The sequence below is a fragment of the Hevea brasiliensis genome, chromosome 12, assembly GCF_030052815.1.
Source record: "Hevea brasiliensis isolate MT/VB/25A 57/8 chromosome 12, ASM3005281v1, whole genome shotgun sequence".
Taxonomy (NCBI): domain Eukaryota; kingdom Viridiplantae; phylum Streptophyta; class Magnoliopsida; order Malpighiales; family Euphorbiaceae; genus Hevea; species Hevea brasiliensis.
In genome coordinates this window covers 7,199,371-7,224,604 of record NC_079504.1, presented here as the reverse complement: position 1 = coordinate 7,224,604, position 25,234 = coordinate 7,199,371, and the positions used below count along the sequence as shown (strand labels likewise).

Below are 25,234 nucleotides of genomic sequence, written 5' to 3'. Positions count from 1 at the left end.
AAATCAAGATTTTTCCCCCTATTTTTGGCTTCCATTCGATCGCCTGGCAGCTCGTTAAGAGCTGCCTTGCTTTCAATTTGTGCTTTTTCTTTCTCTTTTTTTTTTTTTTTTTTAACTAGCTTTACTGATTTTTAGTTCCTACAAGTAATTACTTTATTAATATTTTACTATTGTTTGATTGCTGAGACGTGACAATAATAATGCATTTAATAATCATCCGAGGCACTTCTCAGTTCCTTTTTCATAAATATAGTGTGCGTGTGTTCTATTTTCCTACTATTTCGTTTGCTTAATTGTTTGATAAAAAATATTAATGTTTTCTTTAGTAATCATCATCATTATAAACCTTTTTCGTTTGTGGGTTTACATTTTTTTTTTTGAAGCATTACAGGTATATGCTCCCTAAAAGTGTTTTGATTCTCGTGAAACAGATATTTAGGTCGCCAGAAGTAATGGCCTGGAGTGGACTGTTTTGTCTCATTTGTCAGATAATGAAGTTCTAATTATCTTGCTAGTTATTAGTGGGGGACATGAACATCGTCAAGGGTGTAGCTGATCTCATTCGAAGGACATCCAGTCTCCAAACTGGAGAGTCTTCTTCGGGATCATCGGCTGAGAGGTTTCCTCCACCTGCTCCAAAAATCCGCTTCAGGTACTTGTGTTGGCTAGTCTGTTCTTCACAAGCTGATGGTTTAGGAATTCAATTTTTTTTTTTTGGTTTCTTCTGTGGCTTTGATAAGAGCAGAGGATTCTTGTTAAATCGGGCATCTTAAAGTTGGAGTAAAATAGTTGAATATTCAGATGTTTGTCCTTTTATTATTTCTGGTTTGGATTACTGCTTAAAATTAGATTTGCTTATGTGTGTAAGAAACTAAAATGGCGTTGCAAAAAAAATCTTCTTTTTACTCTCATTACTTCAACTATCCCTCCTTTCCCTTTGCATATAAAATTTTGAAGTTTAGGGGTTCACATGTGACCTGTTATTCTTCAAAGAATTAATATTAATAAGCTGACAAATATTGCCTTTTTGGCATATGCATTATGTGCCTTAATGAGGATGAGTCACTTTCTCTTCTGTTTCTTCATTGCAGTGCCTCTTGGTATATTAGGAATCATTTATCTGGCATTGAGAAAATTTGGATTAGTGCTGATATTTTGGCAAAGGGAATGATGTTATAAATTATGGTATTATGCAGTTTTTCTGTAATTTGGTATTTTATTGAGATATATTTCATATCTAAGAATAAGAGTTGGTCTATGCACTTACTGTGGAATAAAATAGTTTTTCTAGCCCCTTTGTGTTTTCTGCCTTAGAAAGTGTTAAAAGGAGTGTCTTTAGGTTTAACACTAGAAGAGGGCATTGTTTTGTTAGTGTTTTTCCTTTTGGTGTGCATTTCCACTTTGACAGGAGGATATCTTCTGCTCCAATTTCTGTTTCTTTCTTTCTTCATCAAAATCTAATGCTCTTTTTATTCCTTAAAAAATTGAAGAGTTTAGGGTTAGGGTTTAATCATGCCTTTGTATACTCTTTTGGTTTGGTGGGTTGTTAAGGTAAGTTTTATTACTTCTCTGTGGTGCTAATGGATCTATTCTTTACCTCTTAGTTTTATCACAGGATTATCATCTTCCTAACTATGACCCTGGTCGCTCCATTTGATCCTTTTTGTCTTTTGAATTTTTTTAGTGAAGTTGGTGATGAAGCAATTTTACATGCACTTTGGGAGAAATATGAGAATGCTGTGGATAAGGTATGACTACAAATTTTACAAGTTTATATTTCCTTAAATTCAATATTTTGGCTGCTGTCTAGCTTCATAAATCTGCTTTATTGAATATTTGTCTTTGTAATGTGCGCTTTACTTTCCTAGTTATTTAAGCTATTAAGAATTTTCATGATGGAAGGAGTAATGTTATGTAATCTAGACAACATTTGATTTTGCTTCAAACTTGTCTTTATTTCTGTGCATGATTTATAATAGAAAAATTGTAAGGTCACTGTTGCAACTTTAATCGGTTTCTAATTTTAAATTGAAAAGTTTTGAAACCTTCAAGCTATTTAGATAAAGTCAACAATAATTTTGTATAGAAGAAAATGTTAATTAAACTTTGATGTATATTACAGTCTAATTGATCTTCATCTATTTTCAAATTCTCTACTTTTAGGTTGAAAAGCAAAGGCTGTTTCATGTTCTCCTTAAGCAATTTCTGACGGTGTACAAGAACTGGGAACCTGTTAATGCTGTCCAGTTGCCAGAGACTGCTTCAAGGACTGCCTCTTGCTCGGACTATCCATTACGAGATGATGATGTGGTTGTTGGCTGCTCTGCTGGACACCCTGCTGAAGTAATTCTGTTATTGACTGAAGAGATCATAAATTTAACCACTCTGGTTACTGATTGTAAGTTGAGTTTTCTATTCTATTGTATGGCAGATTAGTTTGGAGAGTTGTTTATTGTTAGAAAAGCTGTTGGTAAACTGAATAATTCAAATTGATCCCTTTGCCTCTTTAGAATACTGTCATATGTGTTTTATATTGACATTTCTACTTAAGACAGTTCATTCTTTTATCACTAATTGTGTTTTGCATTTTATATGAAATGCTTGGTTTTTGTATTGATTCAAATCAACTCAATCCAAATTAACTAAATTAATCCGGTCTGGTAACCCCCTTGAGGTTTGTCCTAATACACATTTTGGTTTTTTTTTTTTTTTTCTAGATAAGATATTTTTTTCCTTGAATTTTATGAAAATCAGTCCTTTTCTTCTTTGTTAGCTAAAATTAGGTGAAAAGATGAGATAATTTTGTTTGGAAGTACATTGTTTTAATAAAATTAGGTGAAAAATGAAATAATTTTGTTTGGAAGTAAATTGTTTTAATATTGTTTATCTATAAAAGGATTAAAATGTCAAACGTTATAATAACTCAAAGGTCCAAATGTTTGATATTGAGAAAGTTTAGGACCCAATTAGGACAAATCATAGGGATTATTATTATTAATAATTTCCTTTGTGAAGTATGATAAAACAAATTAAATAAGGTTAAGTTTTATCTAGCTAATGAATAGGCTTTGATTCTTCTTGTTTTTGAATTTAGAATTTTCAAAACATTTCTATATATGGCAATGTGAAACTTTGAGTTCTTTTATTGTGTTAGTGTTTGATGAACTACCATCAAATTTGGGACACCTTTGCAAATTTAGTGTGTGATTTATTGTTTATTTGATACCCAGCAGAAATAAGTATTGCAGATTACATAATTATTTCTTTTCTTTTGATCGTCTTCTTACTTGTTGATCTTACTTTAAGCCTAGTTTGGTTTCATATGCTTATTGTTTAGTTACCCTGTTCACTTTGTTCCAGTAAATATCACAGTGGTGCCCTCCAAAACAGACTTATCAGAGACTTCCACAGGCTTGGCTCTCCCATCTGAAGGGTTTCATGCATTGGATGCTTTAACAATAATTACACGTTCAATTCATAATTGCAAAGTTTTTGGCTACTATGGTGGGATTCAAAAGTTAACTGCATTAATGAAAGGTATTCTTAATATTATCATCTTCCTGCAGTTTCTTTTTGAATGTTGATACTTTGATGTCTTGTAGTTATGTTGACATCTAATTGGTGAAAGATTTGTTTGCCTTGGTAGTTTTTCTAGGACTATGAGTGATGTACTTTCTGTAATTTGGTGCCTTTCAGCTAAATTTCTTGTTATAATTTTTTTCTTTATAAAATTTTTTAAGTATAATGTGCCAACTGAAATCCTCTGGATCTTGTGCCCATGTTTTACATTTTTTTGCAGCGTCTGTTGTCCAACTCAAGTCTTTAACTGGTACTCTATCTGGTGATGAAAGTTTATCTAATGTTATTGTAGAAAAGACACAACTTTTGCAACAAATTCTTGCATATGTGGTGTCAATAACATGTAGCTTTATTGATCTGAATACAAATGAATGTGCCAAAGCTCAGTTGTATAGAAGTTCTGTAGAATTTTCTGTCGGGTGGACTGCATCCTCAATTGACTCTTCTAGTTGTTTAAAGATTCCCCCTGAAACAAGGTTATATTGGCATCAAAAGGCAGTCGTATCAGTTATGGAAGCAGGTGGCCTCAATTGGTTAGTAGGTAAGGTAGGCACTTCTAAGTTCTTTATGCATGTTGAAACATGACTTGTCAGAGCATGTAGGAGTCTTGTACCTAACGCATTTGAATGGCTATAAAAATTTTTATGGTAATACTGAAGAGTGAAAAATGTTATCCTTATATTTGGTTACAGTTCTAATTAATAAATTGTTGTCTGAATGTATCTTAAGATTTTACTTACATTATGTTCAAGAGTACTCTTTGTAATGTGGCTATAAATAATCTGAGCTTTATCTTAGTTTAGTTCTTTATCATGTTGAGCTGAGGCTAAAGAGCTTGATTTTTAGTCATTATTGGCCTTGAGTTTATCATGTTGCTGCCACTTGCAATCAAATATTTGAGTCCTTTAGTTTGTGAAGCATTTAATATCATTCAATATGCATTACAACATTGTTGGAATTGACACCAATATAACCAAATGTTGACAGCTTACATCTGGAGATCATTGTATAAGATGGCTGCATGCATGTTTACATATAGTCTGTATATTGTATATTTTTTTTATTATATTTGATGATTGCTTCATTTTACTGCTTCTGCATTCTTGTGGGATAGAGAATTGAATCTTAAAACTATCTTCCTGCAACTGTGCCTGAATTATCGCTATGTCTTCATCTAAGTTCCCTTGAAAGTTAGAATCTACAATCAATTCTGAATTTCTGATTGCAAGTTCAGATGTCATTTTCCTTATACCGAGTTGAAGTGGTACTTCTGATGGAGCATATATTCTTTTTGGCATTCATTTTTTCATTCACAGAAATTGTTTTTGTTCCAGAGCTGTTGCGTGTCATCAGAAGGTTTAGTTTGAAAGAACAGTGGATGGATGTATCACTTCAGTACTCAACTCTGAGCACCCTTCATTTAGCATTATCTGAAAATCCTCGAGGTCAAAATCATTTTAAAAGTATTGGAGGGCTTGAAGTTCTGTTGGATGGACTAGGAGTTCCATCAATTAATGTGCTTTTGCTGAAGAATGCCTTTCATGTTGATGAGAAGAGGTAATTTTATTAATTGCCTAAGTTGATCTTTAAAGTATCTGAGATGAATGCATATTGTTCTGGGAGCATAGATGAACAGTAAGTAGAATCTTTATTGAGTATAATGATCATAATAGATTTATGATTTCTTTTTTGCAATACAAGTTCATGTGGGCAATGTGGTTCTCAGGTAAAAGAGAACTGATTAATTCAGTTTTCCCCCCTTGTTATTGTAGTGTGGATATTGATGCGGACCTAGTGTCTTATAGATGAATGGCAAAAAAGGATCTATATAGCCTACCCCAGCTAGCTTGGGATTAAGGCTTAATTGTTGTTGTTGTTACTGAAGTGTCTAGCCATTAATATATTATCCATGTTCTGGTTCATTGTCTGTCTAGGCAATCTTACCACATCCTATTCTAATTGACAACATGAATAACATGGGTCATTATTGATGTAGCATCAACCTACAATGTTTAATATGGTTTATCTGATTCATATGGTAAATTGTGTTACATTGAGATTTCACTGTTTGCTTCTGATAAAAGTGTCTTTGGTTGTATCTGTGGATCTTTCTATATTCTCACAGCCTGTACTATTGTATGGGAGGTCCTTGGTTATAAACGTGCAATCTGGACTATGTACCTGGTAGCGTCAATTACATATCTAAGCTCCCATATCACATAACTGCAGACTTGTTCCTTCCTTTGTTGGAAACCTCAATGGCCTCAAAGAGCTGACTCCTGTGAGGTAGATTACATGATTACAGGGAGAGGTTGTAAGTGCTGGTGCTGTTCAGTTATTGGATTTGTCTATTTGCCAAAAACTTTTCTGAGCAGTTTTTTTGTGTCCTACTGGTGTACAGTACCCCTTCTATTGCCTGTTACATATAGGTACTCCAGTTTGAAGGGATGGTCTAAACAATATAGTCTGTGAGGACACCACCTCACATTGTGCCATCAATTGCTTCTGCTGAACTTGTTACTTCACTGAGATGTTTCTCTTTCATATTTTCTCCTCCTTATTACCAAACCTCTAGAATCTGTTATTCTTGAGTTCTTTGAACTGCATTTTATGATGTTGAGAAGAATAGCTTAAAACTTTAGCTTCTGAGCTAGATATTTAAGTAGGGCTAGGCTTGCTGAAGTTTACTTCTGGTAGGGGGAATTGGGGTTGAGATGCTGAAACTTCTTCTGATCTTCCTTCAAATGTTCTGGTATTGCAGGTTTTATGGTTTTTGGTTGATGTCCTGAGCCTTTTACTTATTAATATCTTGCTTTTTCTCTCCCTGAATGTAATATGGTTTGCTGTATGAAATGTCTGGCATCAGTTTTTGTCATCTAAGCTGTCGCTTATGTCTTGGCAGTATTTCACTCAGAATGATTTGGTATTGAAAATTATAAGTGTTGGCTGTATTGCTTTTTGTTCGAAAACACAGCGGCAGATATCTGATGATGATTAGTTGTTATCATTTCTTTTCCATATTTATATTTAATTTCTAATGGAAACTTTCATTTTTTTTAATAAGACCCTTTATTATGCTTGCTCTAATATTGTGGTAAATTTTATTGCAGAGATGATAATCTTTTACTGAAAATTTTCCAGCTTCACATTCTTTCCTTGATAGTTCTGAGAGAGGCTGTGTATCCTTGAAATCATCCACTGTTTATGAACTCAAGTTGCTTACTTTCTCGTACATTTATACAGGATTTTGAATGTTCTACTGTACTCTTTTCATGATACAGGAAGTTTGAATGTTGTGTGAAAATGAATGTGCAAAATATGCTCTGGCTTTGAATTGGTTAATCACTCCTTTTAAAATGTAAGGGCTTAGGAGGTCTCTAATCTGTGTCCCAGACATACCATTTAAATGTTGGACATAGAGTGAAAGAAACGTAGCTGATATTTGTGCTGTAAGTTATATGCTAACAATTATTACTTTCCTTAACAAGTAATCAGCTTTGGTAATTTGAACAACTTGCAATTTCTTTGTGAAAATGGAAGAATTCATAAATTTGCAAATAGCTTTTGTTCACTTGCCTTCATGCTTCAAGAGTACAAGCAGAAGATCAAGGATTTGTCTATTCAGGATGATTTTCAAATGCCTGTTCTTGATTCGAGTGAGAATCATGTAAAGAGGGAGCTTTCTTTTCCCTTTCCAGCAGGTGATTCATATTCTCAGTTTTGGAATGAATATGTTGACAAGTTGAGCAGGGTACTTTGTTCTTTCATAGCTACGCCAGAAAGTACTAAATCTCATCAAATCCCAGCAAGCACTGGTCGAATTACCATGCCAATTTCTTCATTGTATAGTGAACTTTCGATTAAGTGGGCCATGAGGGTTCTTCTTACAGTCTTCCCTTGCATCAAGGCTTGTTCAAATCAAAATGAATTGCCAAGCCATTTGAGGTGATTGATTCAAAATATATGCTGTATTTTTTCTCCTTTGTGACTGTTGAAGAACCTAGGATATTGATAGCCCAAATTTGCTAGCAAGCTATTCATTGTTTTGCCCTTGTAAATTTCTGTATTTTGCTTTTCTTATATTTTTATTTTGCTTCTTCATTCTGTATTCTGCAGGGTCTTTGTCAATGCTCTTCAGCATTCTGTTCTTGATACCTTTGGGAAGGTTCTTGCTTTATCACCTGCATCACTTGAAGTATTTAGAGAAGAGGGGATATGGGACCTTATCTTCTCTGAGAATTTTTTCTATTTTGGACCAGCTTCAGAAGAAATTTCTGGAGAGCATTGCAATTACGGTGGAGGATTTATGGGGAAGCTTGAAACAAAGCCCCCTTCTAGTAGCACTGATGGCCAAACAAAGGCCAGTAGCATTGAAATCCTTCAGATGGAAATAATTTCATTTGTAGAATTTGCAGCAACTTGTAATGGAATTGTGCATAATTTGGTAAGTTCTTTCATTTACTTGTTGATGTTCTTGCAAACATTGAACTTATTCTTTGAGTCTGTATGTAAGCATGTGTTTTCAAGGAGGTTGAAGAATACCATATCTTTTGTTGTTTCAAATTCCACCTCTAAGCCATGGTACTGCTGGTGGAATTAGTTGAACCATTTTCTCAAGCATTGGATTCTTGCAGTGTTGAAGGGAAGAGTAAATATGACGTGGGTGATGCTTATGTTCTATCTTGTTGGTTATAGTGTCATTAGAGGGAGCAAAAAAAAAAAAAAAAAAGATTTTATGTGTAAAAATTGTTAGCTATGGACAAGATTGGACTTGTTGGGACAATCTATGTACGGATGTTAGTGTCATGACCTTTTATTAATTTGTTTTTTTAAAGAGCTCAGTTTTAAGCTTCAGTATTGGATGTTTGGGTCGTCTATTCATTCTCTTCTACTTGCGTTGTGCATGAAGGAATGCACTTCTTGTTGATGCTTCTTAAAATGACATAGGGAAAAAAAAAATGCAAGTTTGAACTGATTATACCGACCCAAGGCCACAGTGTTGTAGTCCTGCAATTTTCCTTACTTTTCCTATTTGTTGCAGCCTGAGTTGTCTGGGTTATTGGATGCCCTTGAACAATGTGTCTGTCATCCGGAGATTGCCAGTGTTGTTGCAAAGAGTCTACTTCGTATATTGCAGCTTTCATCTGAGAAGACAGTTGCCTCCTTTAAGGCACTCAGTGCAGTTCCTCGTGTGCTCAAAGTTGCTTCCATCCAAGCAAAAGAGTCAAGAAGGTCTGGAGATTTAGGCCCTTCTCTAGGGAAAGTGCCTCAACCATATATTGACCTGGCATCTGAATCAGCAGAGGCAGCTCACATCCGGCTTGAATGCATGGAAATATGCATGAGTCTTTTCACAGAATTCTTCTCAATAGCAGAAGATGCAAAAAGTTTTGTTTTGCGTGATTTGACTTGTATTGATTGTTTATTTGAATTATTTTGGGAAGAGGGCATGAGAAATATTGTATTTGGGCACATTCTTGACCTCATGAAGGTATTTTGTTATACTTGTGTTAGCTTGATATATAAATTTCTGTTGCTATAGCCTACAAGTGTTAGGGCAACTGAACTTTTACCTTTCCCTCCCTTCAGATAGTACCGTTGTCTGCGGATGATCAAAAGGCCAAGTTGCAATTATGTTCAAAATATTTAGAAACATTTACTCAAATAAGGGAAAGGGAAAAAAATTTTTCAAAACTGTCTATTGATCTATTGGTTGGAATGAGGGAGATGCTCATGGCTGATTCTGAGGTAAATTGTTACTTTTAGATCCTTTTTCTGTTTTGATCTTTTTTCTTCTTGGATTCCTGGGGTGGGTTGGTTTTGGGGAGACTTGGGTGAGGGGATTTAAGTTGTTCATGTTAGGATTTTGCATGTTTTGAAGTCTCACTATTTTTTTTTTTCTGTTCTTTCCCTCTCCTTCAGTACTATCAGGCCTTGTTTCGTGATGGTGAATGCTTTTTGCATGTTGTTTCTTTACTAAATGGCATTCTTGATGAGGAAAATGGGGAGAAGTTAGTTTTAAATGTCCTTCAGACTCTTACCTGTCTCCTTGCAAGTAGTGACAGCTCAAAGGTAATTTTTTTCCCATCCTCATGTCTGATTGAGAGCTTGATCTGTATTTTGTCTTGCGTTGGATTAAGATAGAAAGTTTGAACAGTGATTTAAATTTATGGCTTTAGCTCAACTTGTATAGCTAAAAATTTGGACTTGTAAATGTTAAAACAGTAAATTTGAAATTATGCCTTCTCTTTAGGTATTTTAAATGCATTTTTGAGTTAGTGATCATCCGTGTTCCTAAATCTAATTGCAATTCTGAATTTGACTAATCAAATAAAACCTGTCTTATAAATCTCTTTCAAGTAATTTATACTGAACAATAAAATCCACTAATTTTCAAATACTTACTGTCCAAATATAACCTTGTAGCATTCAAATTTGCTGTTGGATTATGTTGTATGATTTAAGTCTGATTTTGCTAAATTCAAACCATGTTATTATCTTCTACATCAGTCTTGTTTCTTCATTCCACCTACATAGATGTCTTGTCAGGATTTTAATCATGATTAACTCTATATCAATGTTTAATCATTGCCGAAGAATCTGCTGAGAAATGGTAGAATATATTTAGATACATTGCGAGAATTTGTCTATTTGCATAGATGCATGTGTCTGTGTGGTTGTGTAATCAAAGATATTGGAGGGAATGGAGCTGATGGGCTTGGGGCTCGACTGTACCTTTGTTTACCATTTGACAGTCCATTATCATTGTTAGACCTAGCTACCACTAGATGAGAAGGTCCAGTAAGATGGCTTTATGGGCAGTGAGGAGCCAAAACTGCAGAATTATGGTGCAAGTTGAAAGGAAAGAGAAGGTTATGGGATAACTGAAACTGGTGCTGAGCACTGGATGTACAAATTGTTTTGGGAATTTGATAGGGTTTGAGATTCCTACGGAATTTAGGCCTTTTGGCATTTTCAGATCTCAATATTCATTGTTATTTGATTAGCAGTCTTGAGCTTCAGTAGTTATTTGTGACTGAAAGTCAAGTTTATGCAAAGTCATTGTTGAAGTTAATATTTTACTTATAAATTACAAAGAAGGGGGGAAATTTAATGCTTTTTATTTTGCACAATTAATTGAATTAGTATAAGGATTTTGTCAAATTATTACTAATGCTTCTTTATTACCAAAAATCTGAGAGTTACTTTTACTAAATATTATTTCTGGGGTAGGCTTGTTAACTTATCCTGCTCTATTGCTTCATTGTAAATTTAGGCATATATATATTTGAACTCTCTCTCTCTCTCTCTCTCTCTCATTAAATATTTGAATGCATATGTCTACATTGTTTTCATATTTGATTCTTTATTTGTAGGCTTCATTTAGAGCTCTAGTTGGCAAGGGCTATCAGACGATGCAAAGTTTGCTGTTGGACTTTTGTCAATGGAGTCCAAGCGAAGCACTTTTAACTGCACTTCTGGATATGCTTGTTGATGGAAAGTTTGATATAAAAGCTAACCCTCTCATAAAGGTAACATCCTTACGTTAAAGTTGAAGATAGTTGGAATTATTGTTATCTGAAACTGATTGCACAAAATACTTATTTTTTTGTTGACCACACACTGGATGTATCTGCATAGCCTTTGACTAAATGAGCATCGCTTCTCATAATTTTCCCCCTTGTCATGCTTCAGAATGAAGATGTGATCATACTTTATCTGAGTGTTTTGCAGAAGGTTGGTAATTCATTTCCCTTCCTGTCCTTTCAGTGTTTGATCACAGTTTCCTTTTTTTTTTTTTCTTTACTACCATTTATCTCTCTCCCTCTGTCTCTGCCATTAAATCACATCAATGCCATTCTATTTTATTGCATGCTATTTTGTGATTGGGCAGAGCAGTGACTCCTTGCAGAACAATGGGCTCAATTTGTTTCTCCAGCTGCTCAGGGATTCCATTTCCAATCGAGCTTCATGCTTCAGAGCAGGAATGCTTAATTTTCTTCTTGATTGGTTTGCTGAAGAAGATAGTGATAGTGTCATTTTGAAAATTGCACAATTGATTCAGGTCATTGGTGGGCATAGCATATCTGGGAAGGATATTCGTAAGATCTTTGCTCTCCTCCGAAGTGAGAAAGTGGGAAGTCGGCAGCAGTACTGCTCACTATTGTTGAACACTGTGTTGTCAATGTTAAATGAGAAGGGACCTACTGCCTTCTTTGACCTCAATGGGAATGATTCTGTGAGTCTATACAGTTTCCTGGAACTACTTGAAGAAATTATCCTCTAGCTTAAAGACTATGATTTTGAAAAATAGTTTCTTTTAGGTTTGTGGTTCATGTTGAAGTGTTAGTAATGCAAAATAGGAAGTGTAGAATTTTATTTAGGAATTTTAATTATTATAGAATTAAGAAATTTAAAGATTTTTTATTGTTTAGGAATTTTATTATTATTAGGTGTATTGTTTTCTAATTTATCTTATTTATTATTCCTGATTAGAGTTGAATTAGGATTTTTATTCCTAATTTTATTAGGGTTGTAAGCTCTATAAATAGAGCTAATTTTCTATTATTCAGTAGCTTTGGATTATGATTATTATTGAGATTGAATAAAATTATTGAGAATTAGTTCTCTTTTTCAAGGATTAGTCCTTGTTTTGTTCTTTGTTCTTAGCTATTCTACATCAATTTGGTATCAGAGCCAAAATCAATCCAAATTTCTTTAGCTTCTGCAAACTTTCAAGCTTTCAAACCTGTGTTCTTGCCTTCTAAAATCCCACCCTTCCGCTGTTGTCCCAAACTTCCTTCGTTAAATTTTGCCTTTAGTTTACTGTTTATTCTGACAAAAAAAAGTCAAAAACTAGATGAATCTAGCACCTCGTTGTCAGCCTATCTGTCTCTTCGCATCGTCGGAACTTCAGTTTGATGCCCCTGGAGCTTTAACCCGATGGATTGGGTATTTGGATCAGCTTCCACAGCTAACAAGGTCACCCTTGTTTTCAACAGAAACAACTTTTAAAAGCTGAATTTTGAGTATTTTTTTTTCCTCCTTCAAGTAAGGTATGTTTTCTTACATCAAATGTCATGGAAACTTATATTGAGAGGCCAGAAGAGGAGATCAATTACTACAAAACTGTTCTCGAAGAAATTAATTATGACATTGGATTTCATAAGGGTCAATTACTATCTCTTTGTCATTGGATAGATAACTATAGTTATAGATGTGATCATAAAAGATGTTCTTTTTTACATGGTGAATATTGAGAAGTCAAGACTGTTTTTACTAGATAAGGAAAGGGAATATGAAGATTTACAACAATTCTTACAAGTTAAGGAAAGGGAGCTTGAAGAATGCAAGAAAGAACTTGCGATTTCAGGTGTAAAAAAATTGAAAGCACAGCTTGGTAAGTTATCAAAAGTAGAAGTACAGGTTGATGAGTTATCAAAAATAGAGCTTAATAAGTTATCGGTAGCTATGCAAGAACTTAAAGAAGAAAGTCAAATTGTAAATCAAGGAAAGAAGCTTGACGTTGAAGATGAACAAGAAGAAAAATTCGAAGAGTAGCTTGAAGATGAGAATGAGGAACAAAACAAACAACCTATAGAAACAAAGGTTGAAGACTATGAGATTGAAGAATCCAACGATTCAAGTCTTGAGCATTCACATGTTGAAAAGCCTTTTCCAAAGCAAGAAATTGATAAAACTGCACAACCAAAGCTTGAGGAAGATATATTGGGGAATGAAGAAGATTCTATGGAGACATCAATGAAATTTGAAGATCCTATTGAGTTAAAAGGCATTTCAACTATTATTCTAATTGATTTTATCTGCCCAGATTTTCTAAGAATATAAAAGTGAGCACAAAAACTCATGAGCCATACTATGAAGTTGTGGGAGAGAGTTGTGGAGCATCGACTACGTCATGATACTTCTATCTCTCTCAATCAATTTGGTTTCATGCCCGGTCGTTCAACTATGGAAGCGATCTTTCTCATTAGAAGCTTGATGGAGAAATATAGAGATGTGAAGAAAGATCTACACATGGTTTTTATTGATTTGGAGAAGGCTTATGATAGTGTTCCAAGAGAGGTCTTATGGAATGTGTTAGAACAAAAGAGGGTATCTATTAGGTACATACAAGTATTGAAAGATATGTATGAAGGAGCAACTACTATTGTGCGCACAGTGGGAGGGGACACGAGATTTTCCGATCTCAATTGGATTACACCAAGGATCAGTCATAAGCCCTTACCTTTTTACATTAGTTTTAGATGAACTGACGAAACATATACAAGAGAGTATTCCTTGGTGCATGATGTTTGCGGATGATATTGTTCTGATAGATGAGACACGAGAAGGAGTCAATAGGAAGCTAGAACTTTGGAGAAGTACTCTAGAGTCAAAGGGTTTTAAGTTAAGTAGAACGAAGACAGAATACATGCATTGCAAGTTCAGTGAAGGCCAAACTGGTGATAGGGAAGGAGTTAGTTTGAATGGAGTGGTACTGTTCCAAAGTAATCACTTTAAATATCTAGGCTCAGTCCTTCAAGTAGACGGGGGATGTGAGGAGGATGTTAGTCATAGGATTAAAGCCGGATGGTTGAAGTGGAGACGTGCCACGGGAGTTTTATGTGATCGTAAGATTCCCAATAAATTAAAAGGAAAATTCTACCGTACAGCCATACGACCGGCTATGTTATATGGTAGTGAGTGTTGGGCACTGAAAGAGTCGTACGCATCTAAGATAAGAGTTGCAGAGATGAGAATGTTAAGGTGGAGGAGTGGCCATACTAGACTAGATAAAGTCCGTAATGAAAGTATTAGAGAAAAGGTAGGAGTGGTGCCAATTGAAGATAAGTTGAGAGAAGAGAGATTAAGGTGGTTTGGTCATGTGAAGCGTAGACATACGGAGGCTCCAGTTAGACAAGTAGAGTACATTAGGTTAGAGGATAGAAAGAAAAAAAGGGGTAGACCTAAATTGACTTGGAGGAGAGTAGTACAACATGACTTAGAAGCATTACACGTTTCTGAGGATTTAACCCAAAATCGTTCAGAGTGGAAAAAGCGAATCTATATAGCCGACCCCAAATTTTTGGGATAAAGGCTTAGTTGAGTTGAGTTGAGTATAAAAGTGAGCACAAACTTTTTCAAGTCATTCTTATTGCTATCATCCAAGAAGATCGTACTGTGTGTTCTCCTTACTTGTTTCTTGATCTTTCAACACTTTAGAACTCGAGATTGAGTTTTCTTCAGTCAGAGGAGAATAATGCAGAATAGGAAGTTTAGAATTTTATTTAGGAATTTTAATTATTATAGAATTAAGAAATTTAAAGAGTGTTTATCATTTAGGAATTTTATTATTATTAGGTCTATTGTTTTCTAATTTATCTTATTTAGTATTCCTAACTAGAGTTGAATTAGGATTTCGTTCCTAATTTAATTAGGGTTGTAAGCTCTATAAATAGAGCTAAGTTTCTATTATTCAGTAGCTTTGGATTATGATTATTATTGAGATTAAATAAAATTATTGAGAATTAGTTCTCGTTTTCAAGGATTGGTCCTTGTTTTGTTCTTTGTTCTTAGCTATTCTACATCAGTTAGTGCATGGATAGATGGTTCATTCCTACTTTTGTGGAATTTCATTTAGGTTAAATTTTTAAGATGAAAGTGCTTTTGCTACGGGTCAAGTGAGCTGGATGGTAGGTCTGGATATGTGCAGCCATGTTAAGCCTGAAGAGTTGCACCCTTATGCATAACTGCGTACTTAGCTTTGTACTGGATCAGAATAAATACTTTTGGATCTTAGGGCTTTTGTTCTTTAAGGAAGCTATTACGTGCGCAGCTGAACAAACTTCCACATTCTTGTTTCAGTCCTTTCCAAGCTTTATAAATTCCAACTTTTTTTTTTCTTCAGCTTATATTTTAGAGTAGGACTATTAATCATTTCAGTTATTTCTTCATCCATACTTGGATAAATCCCCCTTTTCTATTGAAAGCTAACATTAGTTACTCATCAAAAGAGACAACATATTTTAATTTATTTTCAAAGAATTCCTACGAGTGATTTTAATCCTTGGGAATCTTTTAGTATTACTGTGGAAAAGGTACCCATCAAACTATGCAAATATTTGTGCACATTGGACACATCCTTGATTGTACTGCCTTTTTGAGTACATGAATATTGACCTTTGTTTGCAATATTTCTTTGTGGCATTGTAGAATCCAACTTATTTGTTGAGTCATCATTTAGTACTCTTTGATGTACTTATAGGTGCATGAATTATTGGATATTACTTTTTAGATCTTGTTTCTTTTTTTTTTTTTTTTTTTTTTTAAAAATAATTTTTTTACATGTTAAGTTTAAATTAATGGCAGTCCTCTTTCAGTAGTTCTGCTATTTTGCTGTTAGGGGGCCAGAGATGGATCTTATGAATGCTTACTCTGTTTGCTTCTCTATTTCAACTTTTTCTTAACCTGATATTTGTAAGGTTTTGTTCTAAAATACTCACTGTTCTACTGAAGATTAAATAATCTGCTGTATTTGAACTTGAACATCATTCTCTTTTTTGGGCCAAATTCCTAATAATTTTTGAACAAAAGGTGAATTTCCAGTTTTGATATTATCTCTGTTGTAAAGTTCTACTAATAATACATACTTCAGCATATTGGATTGGATTTATGCCAATCTTGAATTTTGTTTCATTTCATTTAATTCTTATTGTTCTTGATTGCAGCTCTTCTGGCATGAAAGATGAAATTGTTTATTGTTTCTTCTTTTTCTCCTATGCAATATTTCTTCTGAGTGCTAATGCGTTGTTTTATTTTGTTGTAGGGGATCACAATTAAAACGCCTTTGCAATGGCCTCTCAATAAGGGTTTTTCTTTTTCATGTTGGCTTAGGGTGGAAAGCTTCCCAAGAAATGGGGCAATGGGTCTTTTCAGTTTCCTAACTGAAAATGGAAAAGGATGCTCGGCAGTACTTGGAAAGGATAGGCTTATTTTTGAGGTAAGCTTTTCCCAGGGACATGAGGATGTTTCTGATTGCAAATTTTGAATTGAAAAACATTGAATATCTGTGCTAGTTTCATTAGTTACTTTTGACATTCTGTGAACTGTTGTCATTCGTCTGTCATGTTATACTTCCCATGTTTTTGGCAGTCAAACAATCTGAAGCGGCAGTTTGTTCAACTTAATATTAACTTGGTCAGAAAGAAGTGGCATTTTCTTTGTCTAACTCATAGCATTGGAAGGGCATTTTCTGGGGGTAGCGTGCTGAGATGTTATGTAGATGGTGATCTTGTTTCATCAGAAAGATGCAGGTAATGATATTTTAATGTAGATGTTTATGCATTTTAAATGAATATCATCCCCTTAATAGACATATTCCTTTTCTGACATGGAATTTTCATGTTCAGATATGCAAAAGTTACTGAACTACTGACGAAATGTAGAATTGGCACGAAAATTTATTGGCCTCAGAGTGAAGAAGATGTTTTTCCGGACTCGGTGCAAGAAATTTTCTCTTTCCATGGTCAGATTGGTCCTGTTTATTTATTTTGTGATGCTATTTCATCTGAGCATGTCCAGGGTATTCATTCTTTGGGGCCAAGCTACATGTACTCATTTCTTGATAATCAATCTGCACCATTTTATGATAACCCACTGCCCAGTGGAATTCTTGACGCTAAAGATGGTCTGGCATCAAAAATTGTCTTTGGGTTAAATGCGCAGGTTTTCCCTTTGTTAAAACACTTACATTTTTTAGCATGCTCTGTTATTTAGCCAAACTCAGAATGGTTGGTTTTCTTTTTCAGGCAAGTGATGGAAAGAAATTGTTCAATGTTTCACCAGTGTCAGATCATGCAATAGATAAGAAGTCATTTGAGGCAATTGTAATGGTTGGTACAGAATTATGTTCACGACGCTTGCTGCAGCAGATAATTTACTGTGTTGGGGGTGTGTCCGTCTTTTTCCCTCTCATTGCGCAATCTGATAGATATGAAAACGAAGAAAGTGGATCCTTTGAATATACATTACTCACGCCCATCACAAAAGAACGTCTGACAGCTGAGGTCATTGAGCTTATAGCTTCTGTTTTAGATGAGAATTTAGCAAATCAACAACAGATGCATCTTCTTTCTGGATTTTCTATACTGGGATTTTTATTGCAATCAGTTCCACCCGAACAACTTAATTTGGAAACTCTTTCAGCTTTGAAACATCTGTTTAATGTTGCTTCAAATGGTGGTATGTCTTGCACACCAGTGTTCCTTTAGAGAGGCATTTATGTGGAAAATATTTATGTTCATGTGTTTGACTTTATTCTTCAATCCTTTAGCTGTCTTTGTACATATTTAAATTTGTGTTGGCTTAAGTGTTAATTCTCTTTGATTTTGCTTCTGCTTCAGGTTTGGCAGAGCTTCTTGTGAAAGATGCTATATCTAGCATTTTTCTTAATCCTTTCATATGGGTCTACACGGCATACAAGGTGCAGCGTGAACTGTACATGTTTCTTGTACAACAATTTGATGATGATCCAAGGTTGCTCTCAAGTTTGTGTCGCCTTCCTCGTGTTATTGATGTAATTCGCCAATTTTATTGGGATAATACAAAATCTCGATTTGCTATTGGAAGCAAGCCTCTTCTTCATCCCATTACCAAACAAGTTATTGGAGAGAGACCTAATAAAGAAGAAATACACAAAATTCGTCTTCTTCTATTGAGTCTTGGTGAAATGAGCCTCAGGTATAGTCCCGTTACTAGTGAGATTTTTAATTTCAATCTTTTTTAATACAACCCCTCCTTGTTAAATACATTATACATGAAATTTAATGATATTGAACACATGAAACGTATTTGTATAATTTATATTTTTTTTTGTGAACAATTAAGGTAAATATAAAATTTATTACTATAATATCACAACCAACCATTTTTTTTCCTATTTATTCCTATTTTAACATCATAACTAACAATTTTTGTTTTCCTTTTTATCTTTTTTGCAAAATATAATCTTTTTATTTTTTTTGTAAAATTTTAATTCCAGTATCTTCAATGGTAGTAAATTGTCCAAATGATGATTCATATTTTTATGCATGTCAATGGATTTGAGATATATAAATATGTCATTAGTATGAAAAGATTTTCACTGTAATAATGGGCAGAAAGGGCAGCAAAATTTAAAGAGCAACTACAGGTCCCAAAAAACACACTTCTTCAAAAGAAATCATACTTGGTTCACAAGAAAACACAAATGAGAATTCATACAGAAGCAGGCACCAACAAAGAAACTTCAAATAAATATCAAATAGCCATAATTAACTTACTGATGAGGGGCGCTGGTGTTGTCATTATTGGGTTTCTGTATTTGCATGTTTCTTATTTTTCTTGGTTTCATGGCTTTACAATAGAGGTTGTGAGTTGTGATCCTTTATATGCATCCAATCTTTTATGGCTTTTGGGCAATCTATATTTCAAATTACTAATTATTTTCCTTATATTTGTATTATGTGATATGTGGTTTCTTGATATTTGTAGATTTGTTTTGTTTGGATTTCCTTCTTTAGGTTAATGTGGATTTTTTTTTTTGAATATCCAACAATTAATTTGAGAATGTTATGTTTTGAATATCCAACAATCAATTTCCTTCTTATAATAAATAGGTTATTATCTTTTTTTATTTCCTTGCAAATTCTAATATTAATGTCTACGCAGGCAGAGCATTGCAGCAGCAGATATGAAAGCTTTGATAGCATTTTTTGAGACAAGCCAAGATATGACATGCATTGAGGATGTCCTACATATGGTCATCCGTGCTCTTTCTCAAAAACCAGTGCTTATTGCTTTCCTTGAACACGTCAATATGATCGGTGGTTGTCACATTTTTGTCAATCTTCTTCAGAGGTATGCCTTACTTTAAAGCATAGCACTAGCATCACATCTGTTTTATTGGACTGCAGAATCTAACATTGTCGTATGCTTATAGCTTTATGGACAATTAATTGTCTACTTATAGCTTTATAGACACTGAATTATGATGATGGTTGCCAATTGACTAAGGTTTTTATGACTGGATTGGAAGTGGACTAAAAAATTGACTGTGACTTCTGTACAGATGGTTAATTGAATTGGCATTTCCATTTGTATGTTGATATACTAAAGTGGAGACCAGGCATGTCAACTCATTGATCCTAGTTATTCGAATCATTTATAGCATCACTTGTAATTTATGGTGGGCTTGGTTTTAATTAAAATTCTGCTGTACAATTGGCTCCAATACAAATATTATTTAGCATTGATATTAATGTTCATGTCTCACCTCGGCACAATCATAAATTACTTTTGTGCTTTTATATTTCTTGCAACAAGAAGAGGGGGTATTTGCATAATGCCTATTGTAAAGGAGGCGGAATATGGCACATTCTAATGTGATGTTGGAGATTTAAGGCCTTAAACGTGCTAAACATATTGGAGTTTCTTTAAGGCCTTTATCACATTGGAGGTTTACTGGTTTAGTGTTATACATTTGATGGAGCTTCATCTTAATTTGTAGGAACCATGGAACATACAAGATGTTCCAGCCATATAAGAACCAAAGCTTCTGAAGTTGGTAAGCTTTGGGAGGACAATTGAGAAATTGACCCTGCAATTGGGCCGGTTTAGGGAAGATTGCACCTATTGGCATTCAAAAAAGAGTGTTGATGGGAAAGAAAATGATATGGCACTTAGATCAACATGCAACTGGTATAAAATTACAATTTGGATGGTCTTTGATATATATATATATTTGGTGACACCAATTTTCAGGCCATTTTGTTGGTAAAATGTGGTGGTCCGAAATTTCACCTATGGGAATGGAGTGCTTCTAGGTGTGAGAGGCTAACACATCATGTAACCAGCTTATGCTTTGTGACAAGTGAACAAACTAGACAGCAATAATAACAATTTAACAACTATCCTTGTGTTATGCTTATCCTACTCTGCTTCTGTTCTAATCAAGTGTCTATAGAACCTGTTATTCACAAGGTCAAATCTACTACTTCAGTTTCTTCTGTAGTGGTTTACTGTTTTGACAAAATTAGTAAGTGTCAATTGCTGCCCTAGCCTTTGTTTGGATGTTGATGTGTGCTTAGATTATGTAGTTATTTCAGCTGTCTAGTGTTAATAGCTGCAACTGCAAAGAATTTCAAGTTTCTTTAAGAACTCAGCACCTCTGGAAATATGATTTGTATAGATTTCTCTTGACCACTTTTATTTCTTTGAAAGAATGAAGAAGTTGAGATCAATGATGCATTGATTCTTACTGTACAACTTCCTACTTGTTTCTAATAGGGAACATGAGCCCATTAGATTACTTGGCTTGCAATTCCTAGGAAGGCTTTTGGTTGGTTTGCCATCTGAGAAGAAGGGACCTAGATTTTTCAGTCTTTCTGTTGGAAGATCAAGATCTCTTTCAGAAAGTCAGAAGAGAAACAGCTCAAGGATGCAGCCGGTCTTTTCCGCTATGGCTGACAGGTTATTCAGATATCCTCTGACAGATTGTTTGTGCGCCAGCTTGTTTGATGTTCTTCTTGGTGGTGCCAGTCCCAAACAGGTGATAACAATTTATGAATAGTTTTCTTTGTGCTGTTAATTTTTTAATTTTAGCACCTTAAGGATCTGCTATTTCATTGCAATTTGTTCTCTCTCTCTCTCTCTCTCTCTCTCTCTCTCTCTCTTACACTGAACTTTTCTCTGTGGATTTTCTTTAAAATTGATGCATGCAGGTGTTACAGAAACATAGCCTGGTTGAAAAACCTAGAAGCAAAGGAAATAGCTCTCATTTTTTCCTTCCACAGATCTTGGTCCTCATTTTCGGATTCTTGTCTAGCTGTGAGGATGTATCAGCAAGAGCAAAAATAATTAGAGATTTGCTTGATCTTCTTGATTCAAATTCTTCAAATATTGAAGCTCTAATGGTACGACAGTGTGAATAGTTAATATGCCTTTTTTGCTGACCTCTTTTCTAACAAGTTGAATACTGGGAATAGGAACATGGATGGCATGCCTGGTTAACAGCTTCTTTAAAGCTTGATGTGTTGAAAGCATACAAATTAGAGTCTCACCACCACTGTGAAACTGAGCTACTTGAGCAAAACTTGGTGAGGAGTTTATATTGTGTTGTTCTTTGTCATTATCTGCATTCTGTAAAAGGTGGCTGGCAACAGTTGGAAGAAACAGTGAATTTCCTACTTATGCACTGTGAGCATGTATGTTACAATCCTGACCAAAACTATAAATATCTGGTATAGATTTTGCATCTATCATAAATTTAATTACCAATCTAAAGATTTTTCTTTATCGTTATTCTCCACAGGCTGGCATCTCATATCGATACTTTCTTCGTGATATATTTGAGGAGTTGATTCAAAGGCTGGTTGATTTTTCTTATGAGGAAAATATTTTTGCTATGCAACCATGTCGGGATAATACATTATATCTTCTACGGCTGGTTGATGAGATGCTTGTTTCTGAAGTTGACCATAAGAGTCTGGTATGACTTTTGAACTGTGAAATGCAGCACATGGTTTTACCATATGTGAATGTTTGTTTTGACTGAATCATGTATCTAGAACAAACATTCAGACCCCCCTCCACCCTCATCTTTCTTCCAACAGTCTTTCTCCAATATTTTTATCATTTATAGGCCTAAATTCTCTTAAACTACAATTTGCATGATAACAATTGAAGTTCGAATGTGCTTGGTAAAATTCAAATGAATTAGAATTATGTCTACATGATTATTCTGATTGCCCTCCCCCAACACCGCCCCCCACACCCCCCGCCCCCCCCCTTTTCCTCCAATCTTGGGCCTTGTGGGCATCCTATTGATCTTTGTGCATGTTTGATTTCTCATTGTGCATTATGTAATTATTGGAATAAATTCCTTGATGACCCTAAAGGAGTTAGTGTTGGATTAACCTGGGGACACTCAAACCCTGTTCTAGTTCACACATGTAGCGCTTGCTTACATTCGTAGGGCCCCATTCGTTTTTTACTCTTAAATTTAAAACTATTTGAATTATTGTTTCTTATGGCGAATAATATTAATTTGTATGTTATATATTAGTGAATTGATTTTTGGAAATTCTTAGTGTGTTAGTATTTTAATATTTTTATCCCTGATTTGCATTTCTTATTTAGCAATTTTATACTTGGTTTAGATATGCTTTTCCATTGTGTTTGTATATTTTTGTGTTAATTGCTTTGGTTATTTGTTTGGGGAAGCTATGCTTACAAGTGGAGAAATTTTTAACACTAAGGAAGCATTTGATACAAGGTTAAAAGATTGAAGGTTATGTGTTACTTGCTCCTGTAAGTTTTAAAGGAAAAATTGTTGAAATGGGTTAAAAATAATCAATGGTCTCATAATTATGGTGTTTGGTAGGACGTTAAAAAAAATTAAATGAAAGTATGGTGTTACTTCATTTTTTAAGCTCTGTTAACCTAGCTTCCCTAAGTTTAACATTTAAACCCTCTTTAGGGGTTAAATGTTAAGGAGGTTAAAAATTAATCTATCCTTTTATAGTGTCCAAACAACATTAATAAGAGGTTAAAAGTGTAGGGTAATAATTACTCTTTATTAACCTTTTACTAAACGCCCCATAAAAGGCAACAAGATAGTGCATCTCGTGTGCAAAACTAGATATAATCATTGAATATGCAATACCAAATAAACATATTGTAGCATGGGCATGTAAAAAAATTAGGGTACTAAGCCAACTATCCAAAAGAATGCCAAGGGATTCTTCTTTGCGTCAAAAGCTCTGCTTTAATGTCTCCCAAAAAAAGAAAAAAAAAACAAAAAAACACACACATATGGCCATGCCTCATCTACCATCATCCTTGTTGTAGAGCTAAACAAGCAAGCATCATACTCAAACCATTGTACAAAGCAAATGATGTGCCAACTGTCATCATTTTTGCACAAAAATCCTCCATGTGTCCTTTTTCAAAGTTATCATTGTTTAAAATTCTCTCTAGTAATTTTTTTTTTTATATTGGATAATTGTGAGTAGGAGTGAGCAGTATTTGGTTTAGACCGAACTAATCGACCAAACTGAATCAATTCGGATATTCGGTTTTGGTTTTAAATTTTGAAATTTTCATTTTATTCGGTTTGGTTTGGTTTTGAAAACAAAAAAGAAATATTAGAAAACTGAACTAAACCGAATTAGTGAAATATGTCGTTTTATCACAAAGCCTTTGTTCCATAATATCCCTTATATATAAAAGCATCTTTTATTTCAAATATTCACATGCTATTTGCAGCCACCACTCACCTTCAATTTTCTCCTCCCCCTCTTCTTCTTCTTCCTCTTCAAATTCAACACTCTCTGACGCCAACCATGGCCATAGTCACGGGCCAACAACAATAGACCTACTCACCCATTTCTGTCTCCTTTACTCTCTTGAAACCTCGAGGTCCAGATGACTCAATCTACCCATTGATTATGAGACGCACTGCCTTCAATTCGAGACCTCGATGATTGAAGCTGCTGTCGCCTCCACTCCCTCACTTTCTCACCTCAATCAGAGAGATGCAACACTTGGATGCATGCATGCACTCCCTTGCCTCACCTTTCGAGGTCTTCTGATCTTGCCTATATATTTTGGCTTTTGGATGTTTATTTATTTCTTTTATTATGTTTTGGGTATTTCTTGAATGGCTTTTGCAATCTGTGAGCCTTAAATGGAATGCGATCAGTTTTGGGAACCATTCAAATTGCTATCCTGATTATGGATTGGGTGTGTTTTGCGGTTGTTTGTTTTGCATCTATAATGGATTTTCATTTTGTGCATGCTTGAATTTTTCGGCATTGGAACTCTGGGACATTGAGAATCAGTAGTTGATGTTGAATTCAGTTTGTTTTAAATTGAACTAAACCGAACCGAATTAATGTGGTTCGGTTTAGTTCAGTTTCCTTAAAAATTAAGGATTTCAGTTAATTTGGTTTTGGTAGTTCCGTTCAGTTTTAACTGAATGCTTACCGCTAATTGTGAGGAGTGATATGAGGTTATTTCCTATATTCGTATCCACAGATTCTCATATACACTCTCATGAGGGGGAATCTACTTAATATTGCTAAAATTGAAATTATGTCTTGTCCAAAACAAGGAGAATCAACTCATATTCACCTTCATTGGAGTTTGTGGCCAAAATGGCAGAAATTTTCATTTTTATATCCATGAAAACACTATTATTTATTTTCGTAACTTTTTACGTAGAACCTTAAGTTTAGGCTCGGAACAAAACAAGCAAAACCATTAAGTGTGACACCATCCACCAGCACAATCAGTGAAACCTTCCACCTTAAAAAATGCAGAGTGAATAGGCACCTAGATAGTCCAGCCACATCAAGGAAAAAAGGATCATAACATGACTCTATTCATGGAAGAAGCCTGAGTGACATAAAGGAATATGTTCCTTCATTCCATCAACCTGGAAGATCAATATTTCAGATAGAGGTGTTCTCACTAAGGCTAGACCAAGGGAAGGAACCTTGTAACAAAGTCTTGACATTTAAAAATCCAAGAACATCACCTCTGTATCAAAGCGACATTTCTTCGAGTGAGAGTGCATATTAGAATTGCCCAAAAAAAATATTTTTCTGATTTT

The 25,234-nt window shown here is 34.6% G+C and overlaps 1 protein-coding gene across 4 annotated transcripts in view; it reads left to right on the top strand.

Moving 5' to 3' along the window:
- The window catches only part of LOC110636822 (BEACH domain-containing protein B), a 44,393-nt gene that overhangs the window by 413 nt on the left and 18,746 nt on the right, over positions 1-25,234 (top strand). For 2 of the 4 annotated variants that reach the window (XM_058130952.1, XM_058130955.1), the window contains exons 2-26: positions 432-652; positions 1,685-1,748; positions 2,164-2,398; positions 3,361-3,537; positions 3,800-4,120; positions 4,914-5,136; positions 6,690-6,758; positions 7,075-7,524; positions 7,696-8,023; positions 8,621-9,070; positions 9,169-9,327; positions 9,502-9,651; positions 10,956-11,111; positions 11,275-11,316; positions 11,474-11,818; positions 16,409-16,582; positions 16,735-16,895; positions 16,992-17,307; positions 17,391-17,823; positions 17,985-18,321; positions 19,291-19,479; positions 20,908-21,169; positions 21,342-21,533; positions 21,606-21,824; positions 21,932-22,108. In XM_058130952.1, coding sequence (XP_057986935.1) covers positions 531-652; positions 1,685-1,748; positions 2,164-2,398; positions 3,361-3,537; positions 3,800-4,120; positions 4,914-5,136; positions 6,690-6,758; positions 7,075-7,524; positions 7,696-8,023; positions 8,621-9,070; positions 9,169-9,327; positions 9,502-9,651; positions 10,956-11,111; positions 11,275-11,316; positions 11,474-11,818; positions 16,409-16,582; positions 16,735-16,895; positions 16,992-17,307; positions 17,391-17,823; positions 17,985-18,321; positions 19,291-19,479; positions 20,908-21,169; positions 21,342-21,533; positions 21,606-21,824; positions 21,932-22,108 — 5,751 coding nt within the window. In that variant the 5' untranslated portion in view covers positions 432-530. Of the gene's footprint in view, positions 1-431; positions 653-1,684; positions 1,749-2,163; positions 2,399-3,360; positions 3,538-3,799; positions 4,126-4,913; positions 5,137-6,689; positions 6,759-7,074; positions 7,525-7,695; positions 8,024-8,620; positions 9,071-9,168; positions 9,328-9,501; positions 9,652-10,955; positions 11,112-11,274; positions 11,317-11,473; positions 11,819-16,408; positions 16,583-16,734; positions 16,896-16,991; positions 17,308-17,390; positions 17,824-17,984; positions 18,322-19,290; positions 19,480-20,907; positions 21,170-21,341; positions 21,534-21,605; positions 21,825-21,931; positions 22,109-25,234 lie in introns of those variants that run through there. The other 2 variants (XM_058130953.1, XM_058130954.1) reach the window with 2 other exon arrangements.